Genomic DNA, 16,984 nt, shown 5'->3' on the forward strand with positions numbered 1-16,984 from the left:
GGCAGCTATCATACCTCAGTGGATCTTGGAACTGGGCTGCCCCCGTAGACAGAATAACATCCACTGACAGCGATCTGACCAAAGAAGGGAGCACAGATAAAAGCGTTTTCTGTTTCCAGCCAGGGAAAGGGAGGTGCAGTGAACCCATAACTCTGGCTCAGTCAGACCCTGTGCAAGTCCAGGGCCAGAAGCTGATCCTCTGTCGCATGTCATGGGAGACAATGGGTCCAGTTCTGCGAGATGTCGGCTTGTGCCAGCTGAGTCCTCAGCACAGGCGTGAAGGGTATCAGGTGGCTGCTGTGAGACATCCTTAATAAAGCGGCCCATCACGTTGGCCGGCTGTACTCATGCTGATATCACGGTGAACCTTGTACCTACTCCCACTACACCAGCCTGACTGCAAGCTCTGCTTGATCCACAGAGTGGAACTGTCCAGTCACCTGCTCCTAGGGTTTCCCTGAAGGCCCCAGAAAAGGGGTAATTAAGTCTTTGCCTAGTGTGTGGCTCTCCAGTCCCACACCAGCGTGCCCATCTTGGAGTGACCCTTCCGTCACCTTCTACTCACGCAGCCGAGAGAGGGCATTCTCTTTCTTCTGCGACCACATATAAGTATGTTCTCCTGGTGCAGAAGGTCTGAGAAGGCAGAAGGTCTGAGAAGGCTCTGATGATGTTCTGGAGAAGCAAGATGGATTATGGCAGAATAGATAAGGGAAGCTAGATATGAAATGGCAGGGAAAGACCAGCCTTCACCCTCCTGTTTCTTGACACTAACTCGCACCAAAAAGCCCGTTTGGTATCAGTCCAGGCTAACAGAACTTAGCACCCTCGGAAAGGTTCCAGACAAGCTTTGGGTAAAGCCATTGACAAATTTGTTTTGAGAACATTCTAGTGAGGCTTTATGAACCTCCACACCTAAGCACAGATTATAGCAAAGACTGCCTGCCTAAACGGCACCTCACAGATGAACCTGAACATTCCAACAGCACCTACAATGCAGAGCACTGCTGCACAGTCGGCCATTCTGCTACACTTCTACGGCGTCAATCTATTTTAGTTAATCTTTTGAAAGGGTCTAACATGAGATTTATTTCCCACTGATGTTGTATGTTGTATCTTGCACTGTCCTCTGTTAATTGACATGTCCAGCGCACCAGCTGAGCAAGGCGGACAGGAAGGACAAGCGATACAGACAAAGAGAATTCTGGAAGTTAAAGAGACAACCTATCAGTTAAAGAGACGACCTTTGCAAGTGGATAGACAGGAGTAGTGGAATTCTACAGGCTGCAGATAAACGAAAGTTTAGTCAGTGTGAGTTTTTGATCATCAATGAAAACAAAACTTTTACAGGGATTCCTGGCGTTGGGAGGTCAGCCTCCCTCTCCGCACCTCTGGTAGAGCAGGAACGTCAGGGCAAACATGACTGTCATATGACTTCCTGCCAAGTAAACCAGTCACTGGATGAGACAGGATGTGACATGCTGACACTGATCTCACGGCATGCTCTTCATGCACGTTTCAACCCTCTGTCAGGCCTCCTGCATCCTGCTGAGAACTTCACTCATTTTGGTAAAAGCCACTCATTTGTAAAATAACTGAAAATTTGCCCCCCTACCCCAACTACATGTGGATCAGACAATGAGAACCTGTGCTCTCCTAAGAGACAACACATGGTTAGAGATTGATCTCAGCCTACCTCCCTCCCCCCCAGGCAGGAAGTGAGGGCGCTGTGGCTGGCTTCGATAGGCAGTCTGCCCTAATTTTGTAGACATTCTCTTTGCCCAGACATACCTGGTGAGCGCGGTTTAAAGAACGACACCACATGGTGTTTCGCTCTCTGGCGCCCAAGTGCAGATGAGGCTCATTGTGCAATTGTGATTTAGTGTCGTGCAGATACAGCACCTTCGAAGCCGTCGGCCATCACTGACCAGCCGCTCTGGCAGACAGCATCCCGAGTGGGGGGTCTGCGGGGGGGGGGGGGCACATGCTGCAGCTCAGGTGTTTCATCCCGTCCCGATGGCAGCATCAGAGAGTGTGTGTCCTCATTTAGCAAAAAAACCTGACACATTGTGGGCTGGTAGAACACAGGAAAGACAAGGCACCTGAGATGCCTTCAGTGTGGACAAGGCGTAAAAATACCCCAGGAAGAACCGCTTCTCCCAAAGGGCTATTAGATGAGCTACACTTAATGAGAAATGGCGTGGCAGCTAAATCAAGCTGCAGTGACCGTGTATCATGGATAGCAATGGTCTTGTTTCTTAGCTGTTTGCTGTGGTTATCCGAAAGCAGTGCTGCAGAAAGCTGAGAATGCAGAGGAAGGCACCATCACGCAGCTCCTACACCACGCAGAAAGGAACATGATTCGGTGTTCAGTCTTCGTGGGATGACAGCAGCCAATAAGCTCACATTCTTACCGCAATCTGTATTTTCAGGCCCTGCAATAGGGTTTCTGACTAATCGGTCTCCTTGGATACACGAAGCAGCATAAACAAACATGCCGGCAGAGTCGTAGAGCTACTCCTCCGAAGAACCTTTGTTTCCAAAAGTTCCATCATAATAAAGATGTTCAATGTCACTTTAGAACTGAATGCAAACCTTATTTAAAGGCACAGTGCCTCTTTTCTTACGTCCATGCTACACCTTCTACTAGTGCAACATTTACTGGGGATGGAGCTCAGCCTTTTTCATTGTGAGAGGGTCTGAGTTTCATGTGCTGAGCAATCAGGACCTTCCCGTTACAAGTTTACCAAGCCCCCAGGGTGTAGACAGCTCTCCGGCGCAGGCCGCAGTGACACTGAAATTCACTAGATGGCAGCACTCATAAAATAACACCATGTTTCTGAAAGCTGCCTCTCGCAATTCAGCTCCGGCCTGAACACGCTCCAGGTCCAGATACTGGCTGTGACGTCAGGCAGCTCAGCTTTCATAGAAACGGCTTCACACTGAGCAAATGCTGCATTGTAGAATAATAAAAACAACAACATAATAAATAACTGTATATTGTTTGCATTTCTGTAATGAAAAACAGGGCATGATAAGAATCCATCCATCCATACAGATATGGGACTCTGATTCTAAGATCATGACGAGCCTGTAATGTGCCCTGAAGAGCACAGAGCCCAAGGCAAGCTGCCTCAGACAGGACGCCCCAGACAGGACACCAGGTCCTGGGGAGACCCGTGTAAACCAGGAAGAGCACGCTGGCCGCATACACACTGAGCCCCGGGTGCAAATCAAAGCCACAGCCCAGGTATGGTACTGAAGCTCCCCATGACAGGAAGCCATCAGCTGTCAGTGCCCCAGGCTAACTGGGAAGGTAACTGTGAAATCATTCAATGGGACTGTGGGGGTGACATCTGCCCTGGGCTTGTGTGAAGTGCTGTTAGTGCATGTTTTCCTCGACTACAAACCAAAGCCGTAATACACAGGAAAAACGGTGACTTTCAGTTGCCTTTGGTGTTTGTGTGTGTGTCTGTCTGTGTGTTTGTGTGTGTGTATCTGTCTGTCTGTCTATCTGTCTGTGTTAAACCTTCTGTGTTTCCCCCAAGCTAATTGCCCTTCTTGAGGTCAGACATATTTTTATTGCATTGGTGTAGGGTCCATGAGAAGTCCTGAGAGAGAGAGAGAGAGAGAGAGAGAGAGGGGGGAGCGGGGGGCAGAGAGAGTCTGACAGACAGACCGTACGTGGGGTCCCGTTTAGCGAGCCTCTATCTCTCCCTTGTGGGGGGAGAGAGAGTCAGACAGACAGTACCTGAGGCCCTGTTCAGCGTGCCTCTATCTCTCCCTTGGGGGGTCGGTTTGGTCCCCAAATTGTTTATACACTGAACAATTTAACAATTTATGACCCCTTATAATCGAAGCATGACACCATGAATAAGGAAAAGATGAGCCTTAATGCACCTGAAAACGGGCTTTACTGCTTGAGCGCTCCGCCCCCGTATTTAAAAGTTTAATGTCAGCGTAGGAGCTGCTCCAGTCAGCTGTGATCCCAGCGAAAGTGCGCCTGCGGCTCGCGCAGAAGCCCTCCGGGTATTACGGTTGCGCGTGGTAAGGAGCGTGAAACCGCTACAGGTTGGTGACTTTCTCCTTTCACTGACAGCTTTTCCCAGTCACACTACTTATACTTTATTGCTGTTATTATTAGGTAAAGAAGTGCGTTTTGTATGCAATAAAAGGCGAAACAGAGTGGAATGTGTAATGGTTCTAATCTATAGGCTAGTAAATAAATAAACCATAGTAAATTATTTACCATTGTGTCCACATTTCGATGTGGGCAAATTTGTGTCTGTGTGCAAATACGCCGCTATAGAATGACATTGCGCTGAACTTTATTACATTAAATAACTATATTGCATTAATGATAGTCATGAACGTTAATAGCTCGGTAATCATGGACATACTCATACATTATCTGTGTAATAGGCTATATAAAGTTAAAACGCTGCCCTGTTCTCCAGTTCAGCCTGGCCGATCTCAGCATTTTCCTCTGGCCCCTCCGCGCCGCGATGCTGCCCCTTTCTCCCGTCGCTGTGTGCTGCATCAGCCTGCTCTCCCTGCAGCACCAGCTGCTAGCCTGGCCAGCCGGAGTCCGCCTCCAGACCTACAGGTAGCAAATCGCTTGTTTCTCCTATAGCGCGCCATGTATTATAAGAAAAGTGGATGCCGAGTGAATTAGGAACCGGTACAGCGCTGAACTCTGGAGTGGACAGTTTTAATACTCAGTAAGTCTGTTTAAATATTATAAATTCCGTTGTATGCACATTTCTTTATGTATTCAAATTTCTTTATATTTTATATATTTTCGGAAACAACAAGAAAATCCTTAGAGTCAGACACACAGAATTATTAATAAGGGGCATTTAGAGCCGCATAGTTTAAACGATTGGGACGCATTCGTCCTTAATTCCCCTTGAACCCGGGACACGGAGCATGAGGTGCGGAGGTCCCTCCTGCCATGCTCCGCGCCCGCCGTCAGCCTTGCCCTCGGCGGTCAGACTCGCTCGATGCGCGTAAAAGCGGCCTGGACTCACCGTTTACGCGGCGCAGATAACGGCGATGCGGCCAAGGTCAGCGGTAGGGCGAGGTGCCGCGACACATGCACGGTGTCAGAGACGCGCGGCGGTATTGGCAGCCAAGGGCACGGCAGAGGAAAGCGGGCAAATGCGGGATTTCTCAAGGCGAAACTGTCCCAAGTCCGCCTGATTATGTACACCTTATTCACTGGCATGGAAATAATCCTCATGTAGAATTTAGTTCCAGGATCTTTTTTTCTGCTTCAGTGAAGAAAATTATTTTTGTTGTAAAATATTTGGACGGACTGTTTGCGATGACTTTAAACTGAATTATGTGCAAGTGTGACCATTTTAAACGTAGTGACACCTACAGCTACAATCCAAATTCTCCCAGTTCACACAGTGGACTTTTCAGTCTCTCTAAACTTAAAATTATTTCTACAAAAAATAGACAAGAACGTGTCGATGACACATGTTTTAAGTCACCTGCCAGAAATGATGACAGATGCAGCCCTAAGTGCACGTTTTACGTCTTTATGGTTAGGGTTTATGGCTCCGTGCCATAACCTCCATAGTGGCAAATTCCTGTAGCCGTATAATAACAAGAATAGGATTATGTGGGTTTTAACGTATTTTACACATGGTTATGTCGTGCCATACAAGTCCTTATTGAATGTTTTAAATGTATTAAATATCCACGACTGCTGCTTGTTTTTAGCTCGATAAGCCTGTGCAGTACGCATTTAGTTTGTGTTAAATTCTGGTCGCAAAGTTTGGAATTCCATTGTCGGACGCCGGGTGACGCGGTGATTGACTGCCCTCTGCTGGCCGTTAGTGATTGCGCTCCGAATTATGTCGTATAAGACAAAGCAATGTGGTAGTCCTGTTTTTTCCTACAGTTTAAACACTCCTCAAAGTGTGACAGGGTGGATCCAGGTTTCAGACTGGGGTCTCGCATAGCCATAAAAGGGGCATTTACCTGCACCTAGAACTCAAACGCTGCTGGTCAAGTTTGTGGGACCAGTGAAGGCAGGCATTGCCCTGGATTAAGGGTGCGTTGCTCATTCTCAGGCTGGTGATGTGGGGGGTGGAGCTTGCTATCCTGGATGATCTCTCATTGGTCAGTCCTCAGCTACTCCCACCTCTGCCGCTACCATGGAGTTAGTTGGGTACAGCTTCAGGCGGCCAGGACCCCGAGGTCAGTGGAAACCTGAGTGCAATGTTTAAGTGGCCCAGTATCCGACTCCTAGCCCAGGGTACCTGTCCAGCAGCTTCCCCCCTGGGGAAGAAAGTCCCGTTAGCCGCATCCTGGATGAAATCCCGAGCGCCAAGAGCTCCAGGCTTTGTTAAGAACTGCTGGTGTTCAGTTAGAGGGCCTATGTTCAGGCGGGTGATGCGACTTGGAAGCATGAGGTGACGGAGGTGGATTACCCTGCCTAAAAGCTCTCCGGAGGGAGGCTAAAGCTAGCAGCTGCTAACATGCAGACAAATGAGAGCACACTGGTATCCGGGAGTGACCTGAGGCGTGGAGCCTCAGTCCTTACAGGCTTATGGACTTCGAAGGCCATCATGTCCGATGGTGTCCATTCAAGCACTCTATCCCACGTGAGGGGGGTGCCCTCTGCTGCCGGCCCGGTGACCCTGAGAGGCACAGGGTTGCTGTCACCTTCCCATGTCCTATTCAGGTCCAGGTGTGTGGCTGTCGGGCCGTACCAGCATTCAGAAACAGAACCAGGTGAGAGGTGCAGAGCGGCCCGTCCCACCCAGGAAGCAGGTTAGGGTTAGGGCCATGCCGAGTGTCAGGGCAGGGGTCCGTGGTCTCTTTCATGGCGGTTCAGTTAATCAGGTCAGTGCTGTGAGGACTGACTTAGCTTTTGACCCAGTCGGGGCTGTTTTCTTCCGGAGATTAAAGGAGATTAAAGATCTTAACTTTTTGTTGCATCACTCTCAGTCTAAACATATCTCATCGTCTTGTACTCCTTACCTGTCAAAAAATAACAGGAAGAACTTTAAAGTAAGATGAGGTGTGTGGTGATGTTGTGTGAGCCCCCTTAGCCTGTTTCACAGAAGCCCTCGGCCACCGATTAGAGACACAGCTGATTTTGAAAAATGGATGCTGTGAGTGACCGGCTTTCGTAAGAAATCAATCTGGCCGCCATCAGTGGAGGCTTTTAGGAGTTTTGGTGACAGACTGGATTTAGGAGCGAAGAAAAAGAACAGAGTTCCTGGTCTCCTTCTGACTGGCCTGTGCCAAGTGGGGGTGGGGGGGGGTGTTTCACTTAAACCTCCTTGGGGGGCCCAGGAAATGGAATCTGAATGCTTTAGCTCAGGGAGGAGGTCCAGTAAAGTGAGCTCCCCCCTCCAGAGACGGGGGTGAAATGCGGCTTGAGCACTATCAGCTGCCCCCCCCCCTCCGCTAAAGGGAGCTCATGTCCTCTGCCCAAAGCCATCCACATCCAGGGCATATATCTGGGCATGGATGACAGGAAGGTCTCCCTGCCAATTCTGTGGGAGTACTGTGTATTTTTAAGGGGGGAGGGGGGTCGAGGTTGGTTTGGTCCCCAAAGCTTTGTCGTTGATCCATGTCCTACAAGGGAGTGTCTCTCAGAAACACTGGCTTTCGTTACGGGTTCCTGTCTACTTTCCTCACCATCTCCCCCCCCCCCCCCTCCTCCTCCTCATACGCCTGGTCCTTCTCTCTTTGTTGGAATTATCAGCAGTTCTGACCCGTTTGATGCTTTGCTATCAGTTTTCCTGATGAGGAAAGGACAACGGTTTGACATTGATATTTTATTATTCAACAAGTTTCAGGGAAGAGTGATGTGGACTATAGCTGCAATTTTATAATCATTTCATTATGTGGGATAAATCTGAAAAGGCTGGTGTTCAGTTAACAGGGGGGGCTGCGGGCATTGGGCTCCCACTACTGCTACAATAGCAGATTAACCCCAAGTTTTCTTTGTGTGGTTTGGATAAAATCTCCAGGTAAATACATTCAAGTTATAAACGGAAACTAAAATAAAATCTACTCAGCTGAGGCCAACAGAACAAGCGAAATGGAAACCAAACGTGTCTGGAAAATTAGAGGATAATGTGTAGATCAGTCTCCATAGAACCCCCATGGCACCCTGCTGCCTGTGCTTGTTCTGCATGATAAAAGCATTGCTAAGGGCCGTGTCTGAAGGACTCAGTTGTGCCTGTGTGTGTGTCTGTGTGTTTTTCCTGCTCATCCATAACTGTGCAGAGGTGCGTGAGGTGCCTGTTCTTCAGGCTGAACCCAGGAACAGGACCCCGCAACAAAGCGTATTTCACAATGGTCCCCTAGCTGCAGAATAACCAAGCTAAATGCGTCACACAGGACCTGCCCTTGGGCCTTGAAAGGACCAGTTAGCTGATTCTCAAGCCACTGAAGATGATTTTCTCAAACCTTGTCCCAACGGCTTCAGATCCACTGCAGCTCTCTGCAGGTGTAAAACCCTTCGATTCATCTCGCTTTCCATCTCGCTGCTAGTTACAGATTGCCTTGTCGTGTTTGAAGCAGATGACTGTACAGTAACATCTACTCTATTTCTCCTTGTAGGATCTTAAGGAACGGTCTTGTGTCTGAAGTTTAGGGTAGAGAGCCTCACTAAACAAAACAGAGGAATTCTGTACAGGAAGCAGTGCGGGATTCCGTCTGCTGCGGCCACTAAGCTAATGTGATCTCTGTAGGGAGAAAGGATCTGACCCACCTGCAGAAACCATCTCAAGTGTCAGCCTGTCCCCCCCCTCATGGAAAAAGGCTTCTGGACTATTTCAGTCTGCACCATGGAGTCCCACAGTCTGTCATTATCCCACAGCCTGACCGGCGATTCAGCCCCGTGTGTCAGGAGGCCGAAGGAAGAGCAAAAGCTCTCTGCGAAGATGGGACAGTCAGAACAAAAGAACATCTTCAAATCCCTGTGGGGGGGGGGGGGCTCCAGGGACAAGCTGTTATGGACTCAGCAGAGTTCCAGCATTAGGAAGGATCCCAAAGGAAATCATGACAAGTGTGTTAGAGAAAAGCTGCCAGTGACTGTCACTCATGAGGATCTCTGCCGTAGGGGGGGGTCTCCTGCTTGATGGGCAGACGGGGATGCTTGTGAGGCTGATAACCCTGTATAAAGGTCCAGTATTAACCACAGGGACACATCAGTGATGATTTCGCTAGAATCATAAATGGGTTTCATTCACATCAGACGAGCGCTTGCCAAGTCTCACAAGAAAACCATCATCTCCAGAAGAGAGCTTAAGTTATAGTATGAAAATGACATAATTATAAGCAATGTTAAACCTTCACACATGATTTTTTGGCTACGACATGAAGTCTCTGTAAGCGACAATTATTAATTCTGAACTTTTCCCCTTCAGATCGACTTCCGAGGAAAAGCAGCAGGACCTGGAGGAGGACATGAAGGCGGGGCCAGTCTCACGTGGAGGCGGGGCCAGTCTCATTTGGAGGCGGGACCAGTCTCACGTGGAGGCGGGACCAGTCTCACGTGGAGGCGGGGCCAGTCTCATGTGGAGGCGGGACCAGTCCCATGTGGAGGCGGGGCCAGTCTCACATGGTGGTGGGGCCAGTCTCACATGGAGGCGGGGCCAGTCTTACATGGAGGCGGGGCCTGTCTTCAGCCACCCCATGCCGCCGCACACTCCCCTGGAAGCCAAGTGGCTGCTATGGAGACGCCTTCTGTTCCAGAGTCCCCCAAACCAAGAGTCAGGCCACCCCCCAGCCCCACCCCGAACGAGGAGCCTCCGGGCGGCCGGTGGCACGAGGCAGCACAGGCGGCGGAGCAGGAGGGAGCGGAGGCACAGCAATAGCGCCCTCAGGGGTCACCAGCACGCCCAGCTGATGCGCGTCGGCTGTGTCCTCGGCACCTGCCAGGTGCAGAACCTCAGTCACCGCCTCTACCAGCTGATTGGCCAGAGTGGCCGGGAAAGCTCCTCCCCCATAAACCCCAGGAGTCCTCACAGTTATGGATGAGCAGGAAAAACACACAGACACACACAGGCACAGACACACACAGGCACAGACACACACACAGGCACAGACACACACACAGCCACACAGACACACACGGGCACAGACACATTAAATGTTTTTTTTTTTTCGCTCATAGCTGTTGCACAGGATTTAATCACTCACAACATTTTTTTAACTATAAAGACATTTATTCACTTTTAAGACACATAGTGATTTTTTTTCTTCCGTAAGCATCAAGACATCATCAGTACTGGCAGATTTGTCCCATGGGGCATATTTAGGGACGACTGATCTGACTGAAATGGTTGAGCCCTCTGATACACTTTTAATTGACCTGTCATCGAGAACCATCTCTTGATTTTTGATCAGGCATACCAAAAGACAACTTGGCCTGGTCCTGAGTTCTGCCCAAAACAGCCAGGAGGAACTTTGTAGTCTTTTTTGCCGCTTGAAACTCCTAATCCTTTGCTGTGAGAGTCTGCTGGTGGGATTGGCCGCTCTTTGCCACCCCAGTGCCTGATGGGTATGTGACTCTTAACTCCCTCTAACCGCACAGTCACTGGCTGACGAGTCCATCCCAGAGCTTCTAGCTTCTGCTTCATTGATCAAACATACAAAGCCTTAAGGGGCAATTAAATCAGACACATGATGGGATTTCTGACTAACAGTCAGTGCTTGCTGCCAAAGGACCCCTCCCTCCAGATCTACACCACCCCCACCCCCCACCCGCCGCCCTGACTGCCAGCACCCCTGTCCATGTTGATACTGCAGGAAACGTGGAGAAACTGGACACGCGGCCAGGGGAACACGTGCCACTTCAGGCACTGAACGCCGGACAGCCAGGAAAGCCCAGCCAGCCGGCTACTGCACGGAACCTCCCGGAATACATGGGCGATTCAGATGTCGGCCACCAGAGGATGCAGCTCATTGCCACCATCATAGGAGAACAACAAACTGAATCTGTGTTTAATGGGATTTACTTCTGCTGAGAAACAGAAATGCTGGCCACCTCACGCAGCATGATTCCTTCCTGAAATGAGCAGCGCTACACTTGCAGACCGCCTTCAAGCCGCAGACCGCCTTCAAACCGCAGACCGCCTTCAAACCGCAGACCGCCTTCAAGCCGCAGACCATTAGCCGTTGCTTTCATGGCCGAACAGGTGCGAGTCGCGGGGAACTTTCTGAATAATTCTTTGGGCTTGCCTCCCTCTGAGGCTAATTGACAAACTAGATCAATCAGAGCCAGGAACCTGCTAAAGATTTATCTCACTGATTCCACAGACCTTGCTGATTATGAAGCAGGAGAGCTCTCTAACTGCAAAGCCACAGTGCCTCTGTAGGATCTGACGTGTCCAAACAGACCGCAGTAGCCAATGGGCACAGAAAGCTGAGGACAGTCTGCAGCCTTGCTGAGGAGGGCAGCATTTCAGCGAAGCCTAGAGCTCATGCTGAGTGACAGCAAACAAACAGGCAGGTGACTAATCTCCACACACCCATCAAGCACTGCAGAGGCCGTAGAAGTAGCTTTTAAAGCCTCATGTTTTTGTCCGAAAACAGCAAATGATTCCCTCGGGCAGGTGCTGTACCATTAAGTGTTAGAACATTATTGCAGCAGGACTGAAAAACACTGTGGACAGCCTTTAGTTTGGAGAATCCTTAATGTGCAACTACATTTTTCCTTCTTGGCTTTGATCCGGATTTCCAGGCCGTGCAGAATTGACTGCAACTCTGTCTGATCCAGATAGCCCAGGATTCCCTCTGTAACGTAGCTCTATAGGTTCAGGTTCCCATCTAAATGTTTTTATGGTTTAATTTGGCACATTCAGTTGTGAGGTTATTTTGCCAGTAGTGGTCTAACACTCATTTTTCTAACCTTGATCTCTCTCACAGGAAGTGTCACAAGTTACACATTACAGCTGAATCCTTCAGCAAACACGACTGATCTGGAATGGAAATCCATTGGGTAGTAGTTGCTTAATCAGCTCTGATCTCATACGCTTCTTTCTGCACAGTGATAAATTGCTCGAGGTTGCTGGGCTTTAGGATACAAGTGCGTCGACTTCCTGTCCCTCTCTGTAATGTAATGGATCAGTTCATCATGGCTTGATGATTAAAATACTTTAAAATGCTGAAAATCTCTCCATCTGGCAACTTTGTAGCCGCGGGCCTTTAGGCTGCGCGGAGTGTGTTTGCCGGGAGCCGTGGCCTTTGTCTTGGTGCCGGTGATTATGTGTCGGGTTAGATGCAGGGCCCACGTCACAGGCCACGTCACATGTTTGTCGCACCCCCCCCCCCCATGTCCCCAGGCCAGCTACGTGGAATATTCATTTGCCCTTGGCTCACATCGATCCCCGACCCATCCTAAGAAAAACATATTACATCAGTCAGAATGTAGGTTGAATGAAGGTTTTGGGTCTGGAGAACGGGAATGCGAGGCCCCCAGTGGTCAATCGAAGAATTGAAGTAGGCGCTTACAGCAAACGGCAATACATCTTGTTATCGTGTGGTCACTCAGACGGCGTCGCCGTGCGGCTTAGCACAGCAAACGGGAGCCATGACGCAGGTGGACGCCCCCCTGTTCCTGACCAAGTGCGCATGGCGTGTGGAAGCTTCTCTGTGATCAGCAGAAGCTTCCGGTTTTCTTCACGTCTCTGTGGATGGACAGACCACACCGGCAATGACGTATCAGCGCGGTCTTCACACCCTGCAGAGCGTCTGCGGAGCTGCTGCTCTCACTGACTGCAGACCACACCGGCAATGACGTATCAGCGCGGTCTTCACACCCCGCAGAGCGTCTGCGGAGCTGCTGCTCTCACTGACTGCAGACCACACCGGCAATGACGTATCAGCGCGGTCTTCACACCCTGCAGAGCGTCTGCGGAGCTGCTGCTCTCACTGACTGCAGACCACACCGGCAATGACGTATCAGCGCGGTCTTCACACCCTGCAGAGCGTCTGCGGCGCTGCTGCTCTCACTGACTGCAGACCACACCGGCAATGACGTATCAGCGCGGTCTTCACACCCCGCAGAGCGTCTGCGGAGCTGCTGCTCTCACTGACTGCAACATTCCGGGAAGTTTTTCTCCCCAACAGCAAAACCATGAATTCTGCGACTCTCCTGTTAGAATAACCTCCTTCTTCAGACCTGCTCACTTATTATTATTATTATTATTATTATTATTATTATTATTATTATTATTATTTAATTGTACTTTTTGCATGCTTTCCGAAGGTCAGATGTTTCCAGCAATGCAAAGCAAAGCACTTTAAAGTCAATATGTTCTTTATTACTTGAATTTAAGGTCTGTGTTATTTAATTTATAAATCAAACTTGTATTGTAAATGAATGTTTTAAAAGCAATCAGTGTACCCCGAATGAGTTTGTAAATGGTATTTACATGATATTAATATATTAGTTGTAATATTTAATAAAACCTGCTGGATACATGAATCTTTGTGCAATGTTTTGTATCTCACATAACCTGTTTATTGCCGCTGTGTCTTAATGGGACACGCTTTCTGTGCCTGAAATGCGGCCATATGCGTGTGTATATCTCTTTAAATCATATTAGCACATCTCATTTACCGTAATAATGTGGTGTCCTTTTACATTAATGCTTAAGATGAAGTATGTTAGCCTGCCAGCTCTACACCCAGGATTTAATCCCAGCTGCCCGTTACTGAAAGGCTGCCTCCCAAACCTTGTGTACACTCAGTGAGCGCCTGGTGAAAGCAGGACACTCACGCGCCCGACCGGCCTGTATATGTGCTCTACACACCCCTGCTGTAGGACATGACTGGCCTGAACCGGCTTCTGAAGATCTGCAGAGGCCTTCCAGTGAGGTGTAATATTAATAATTAACAGCACACACGTTTGTTTACAGGGAAGTGAGCTTAATTAATGCATGAAGATGGAGGCCCGAGCTTACGGAGACCTGGGCAGGGCATGCGTTTGCCTGGCTGGCCTGCGTCTCACCCCTGCACTCCTATCACCAGGGCGTGTACCTTTGTCCCCCCCACCCCCGTCCCAGGCCGTGTGGATAAGCGGCAAACGTGCCGGTTAATGTGCCCAGGAACCCCTTCAGCCAGCCTCACCGACTGGAGCAGGCGTGGAACGTGGGCTGGCAGAGGCATCTGGGAGGGTTTGGGCATAACGTGGGTCAGCTCTGTCACACCACACAGGGCCCGGACCTCAAAAATAAGGACAAGCTGCAGGAAGTCGCTCATCAGACCTGCAAATCAGATCCTCTTCCCACTTCATAGACCCCCCAACCTAGATCCCAGGATGGGGGGGTCAGCCTTACCTTTAATATTCTTCTGGCAGTGTCGGTGAACCTTAACTTATCTGAAATATGTGAGGGTAGGTTGGCAGTGATGTGATCAAGGCTGAGGAGAACATGCAAGCTGGGTAGTCCAGATGTTCCTGCCCAGTAAGGGGGTGGGGGCTGTCCCAAGCCAAGATACCAATCCTCTATAAGATCCAGGGGGCCACAAGCTCCCTCCCCAGAACACAATTCCATCGCAAAAGATACATTAAACACCCAGTCCCCTACCCCAAATCCAAAATGGCAAAATAAAAGTCCTGGTCTGATCTTGTATTTATGAGACCATAACACTACATTTGTCAAGTCCACTGTACTACTCTTACACATCATCTAACATTGTGAACCAAAAGCTGCGTTTTTAAGCAATAAACTTTTTTTAGACCAACAATCTTGCTAAGTACTTTAAAAGAGAACAACCGAACACAGTTATTCATCACCATAATTGTTAGTCATTTTCTCACAATTACACTGTAGCGTCCTGCCTGACTAGCCAAGGTTTGGTGCGAGCAGCCACGTTCGAGCCATAATGGCACAGTCCCTTCCAAAAGAGTGCCACATCATTCACGCTAGCGTTATGCATAATAAAGGAGAAGGCAAAGGGCGTGAGCAGAGCGCAGCCCATTTCTACGTGGTTCCTCTCTCCTCTCCAAGCATTCTTGGCCTCCACAGTTTTTAATGGTTTAACAATGACAGGTTCATGAAATACCTCTCATTAAACTATCATTTTGTGATTGTAAAAACACTCGACAGCAGGTTTTGCCCACAGAAAGCACCGGAGAGCCAGGGCTGGGAAGATACAGAACACAGAGGTCTGCAGGAGCATCGAGGCGTGAGATTATGGCAGAGCAGAGTCAATGCAGCCTTCATTTGATTCCAGTGGACAGAATTACCTAGGAAATGGATTGTAGAGTGAAGCATTCAGAGCGGGGCTGCCTTAGGCATAAGCAAACTGCCAGGGGCCTGTTAGCCCATTAGAATGGGAGAGAAGACAAGTGAGGTAACTGAATTTTGCTTTGGGCCAGAGGAGCTGAGGAGGGGAAACAGGTGGAGATGTGGGGAGGGACAGAGTTTACTGAACTAAACCGTGAGGAGTGACATCTAAAGGGGAGGCATGGTGATGGTCTCTGATGCATTTGCATGTCTAAGATGAGGCATTGATTTCCGGCCCTGTCAGTAAAATTCAAAGCCGGCTCAGGCTACATGAGGGGGGGGGAGCGTAAGAAGGTCGACAGCCTGTGGTGTCTTGAAGTGGCTCTTCAGGTCACCAAGGGTGACACATGGCGAGCCATCAGAGAGCCAGAGATAGCTTGGCCTGGGCAATAAATAATGATAATGTTTAGCTAAACAGGGTTAGTAATAATAATTACACTCGAACAGAGTTGCTGTGGGAAGAAGAGAAGAGTGAAACTCTTGAAAATAACAAACATGTCCCTGCCCTCCCCAGGTAAGTGAGGTTGGTGGAGAGAGCAGCAGGAGTCGCTGTGTTGCCAGGGCGTGAGGACTGGCGCTGAGCAGTGCATGGCATTAACAGGCATGAAGTCAGCTTTGCGACAGGAGACTGGCAGCTCTACAGTCCTACGGTGAAGGACACGACAGCAGCAGCAGCAGCAGCAGAAGCAGCCACTGCCGCTGAGGTCGCTGCTCCAAGTTGCACATAATCCTGTAAATAAGCAGAAGTGTCTGGGGTGGACAAGCATCTGTTTTGGGTTCTGAGTCTAGTTGGTAAGTGTTTATTACTAGTCTGCTTCACTGGGCACCAGGGGAACTTGGCTTGCATGGAGCACAGGGCCTCTTCCTCCTTGTTGGGATTTGAGTTTGGTTATATTTCAGTCTCAGGCCAAACAGGCATCAGCCCTAATTAGTGTGTGTGTTGCTTCTGTAAGTAATGCAGTTGGCTTGCTATGTTAAGAGTGATGTATGGGGAGTTAGTTAGGGAAGGTAGCAGTTTCTTTTGTGGGATTAGTCATTAGTGCCTCTGTTCAGTTGAACTTGATTTTTGTTGGTGTACGGAGGCCAAGCCCTCTTGCTTTGTGTTGCTAATTAAGATTGCTGCCCTCAACACTTAGGGCATAGCTATTTTACCCTCAGCTCTGTCCCAGACAGGCAAAGATCTCTGCAAACAGGAATCTGCCAACAGGAATCTGCATTGGGTCGGTAAGTGCAGTTAGTTTCTTGTGTTACTAGTGATTTGGGGTTAGTTATGGAAATGAGGAATTTTGGTTTTAGTCATTAGCTGCTCTATTCAGGTATGTTTTTGTTCTGCGGAGGCTACGCCTTCTCCCTTGGTGCTGGTAATTAAGACTACTGCCCTAAGCATCTAGGGGATACATATATTACAGTCTCAGCTCAGGTTTGGCTGAAAGCATCTGTGCTGAGGGAAAAGATGGGACTTGAGGCATTTCTTGAAGGCAGCGACAGACTCAACTGATGGATGCGGACGGGTAGCTTGTTCCACCACTGAGGAATGACATGAGAAATGACTTATTTTCACATGGAGGAGGGATCAGTAGGTGGTGCTGAAGGCAGGAGGGAGCCTATGTCTAGATGAGCAACTCAATGGAGACAGGTGTCATACCACTAACAGCTTTGAAAGCCAAGGCCTTCAACTTGACGTGTGCACCTGGCACCAATGAACAGAGAAATGGACA

At 49.2% G+C, this 16,984-nt stretch overlaps 1 protein-coding gene across 3 annotated transcripts; it reads left to right on the plus strand.

Annotated features, from left to right (window-relative positions):
* The first annotated feature begins 3,959 nt into the window (after positions 1–3,959).
* LOC111846150 (uncharacterized) lies at positions 3,960–13,451 on the plus strand. 3 transcript variants are annotated; one of them, XR_011989555.1, is made up of 4 exons: positions 3,960–4,068; positions 4,455–4,603; positions 9,399–11,485; positions 11,906–13,451. XR_011989555.1 is itself a non-coding variant. In XM_023816089.2 (3 exons), the coding sequence occupies exons 2-3, from the start codon at positions 4,503–4,505 to the stop codon at positions 10,009–10,011; spliced, it is 714 nt and encodes a 237-aa protein (XP_023671857.2). In that variant the 5' UTR covers positions 3,960–4,068; positions 4,455–4,502; the 3' UTR covers positions 10,012–13,451. The 3 variants fall into 3 exon arrangements, 1 of the variants encoding a protein (XP_023671857.2); XR_011989554.1 differs by having other exon boundaries at positions 9,399–11,171; positions 11,293–13,451; XM_023816089.2 differs by having other exon boundaries at positions 9,399–13,451.
* Positions 13,452–16,984: the final 3,533 nt, after the last annotated feature.

This window comes from Paramormyrops kingsleyae, chromosome 3, assembly GCF_048594095.1.
Source record: "Paramormyrops kingsleyae isolate MSU_618 chromosome 3, PKINGS_0.4, whole genome shotgun sequence".
Classification (NCBI taxonomy): Eukaryota; Metazoa; Chordata; class Actinopteri; order Osteoglossiformes; family Mormyridae; genus Paramormyrops; species Paramormyrops kingsleyae.

Coding starts and splice junctions, on each gene's coding strand:
- LOC111846150 (XM_023816089.2), top strand. CDS start 4,503: ATGCTGCCCCTTTCTCCCGTCGCTGTGTGCTGCATCAGCCTGCTCTCC. Junction 4,604..9,398: donor GTCCGCCTCCAGACCTACAG/GTAGCAAATCGC, acceptor TTTCCCCTTCAG/ATCGACTTCCGAGGAAAAGC.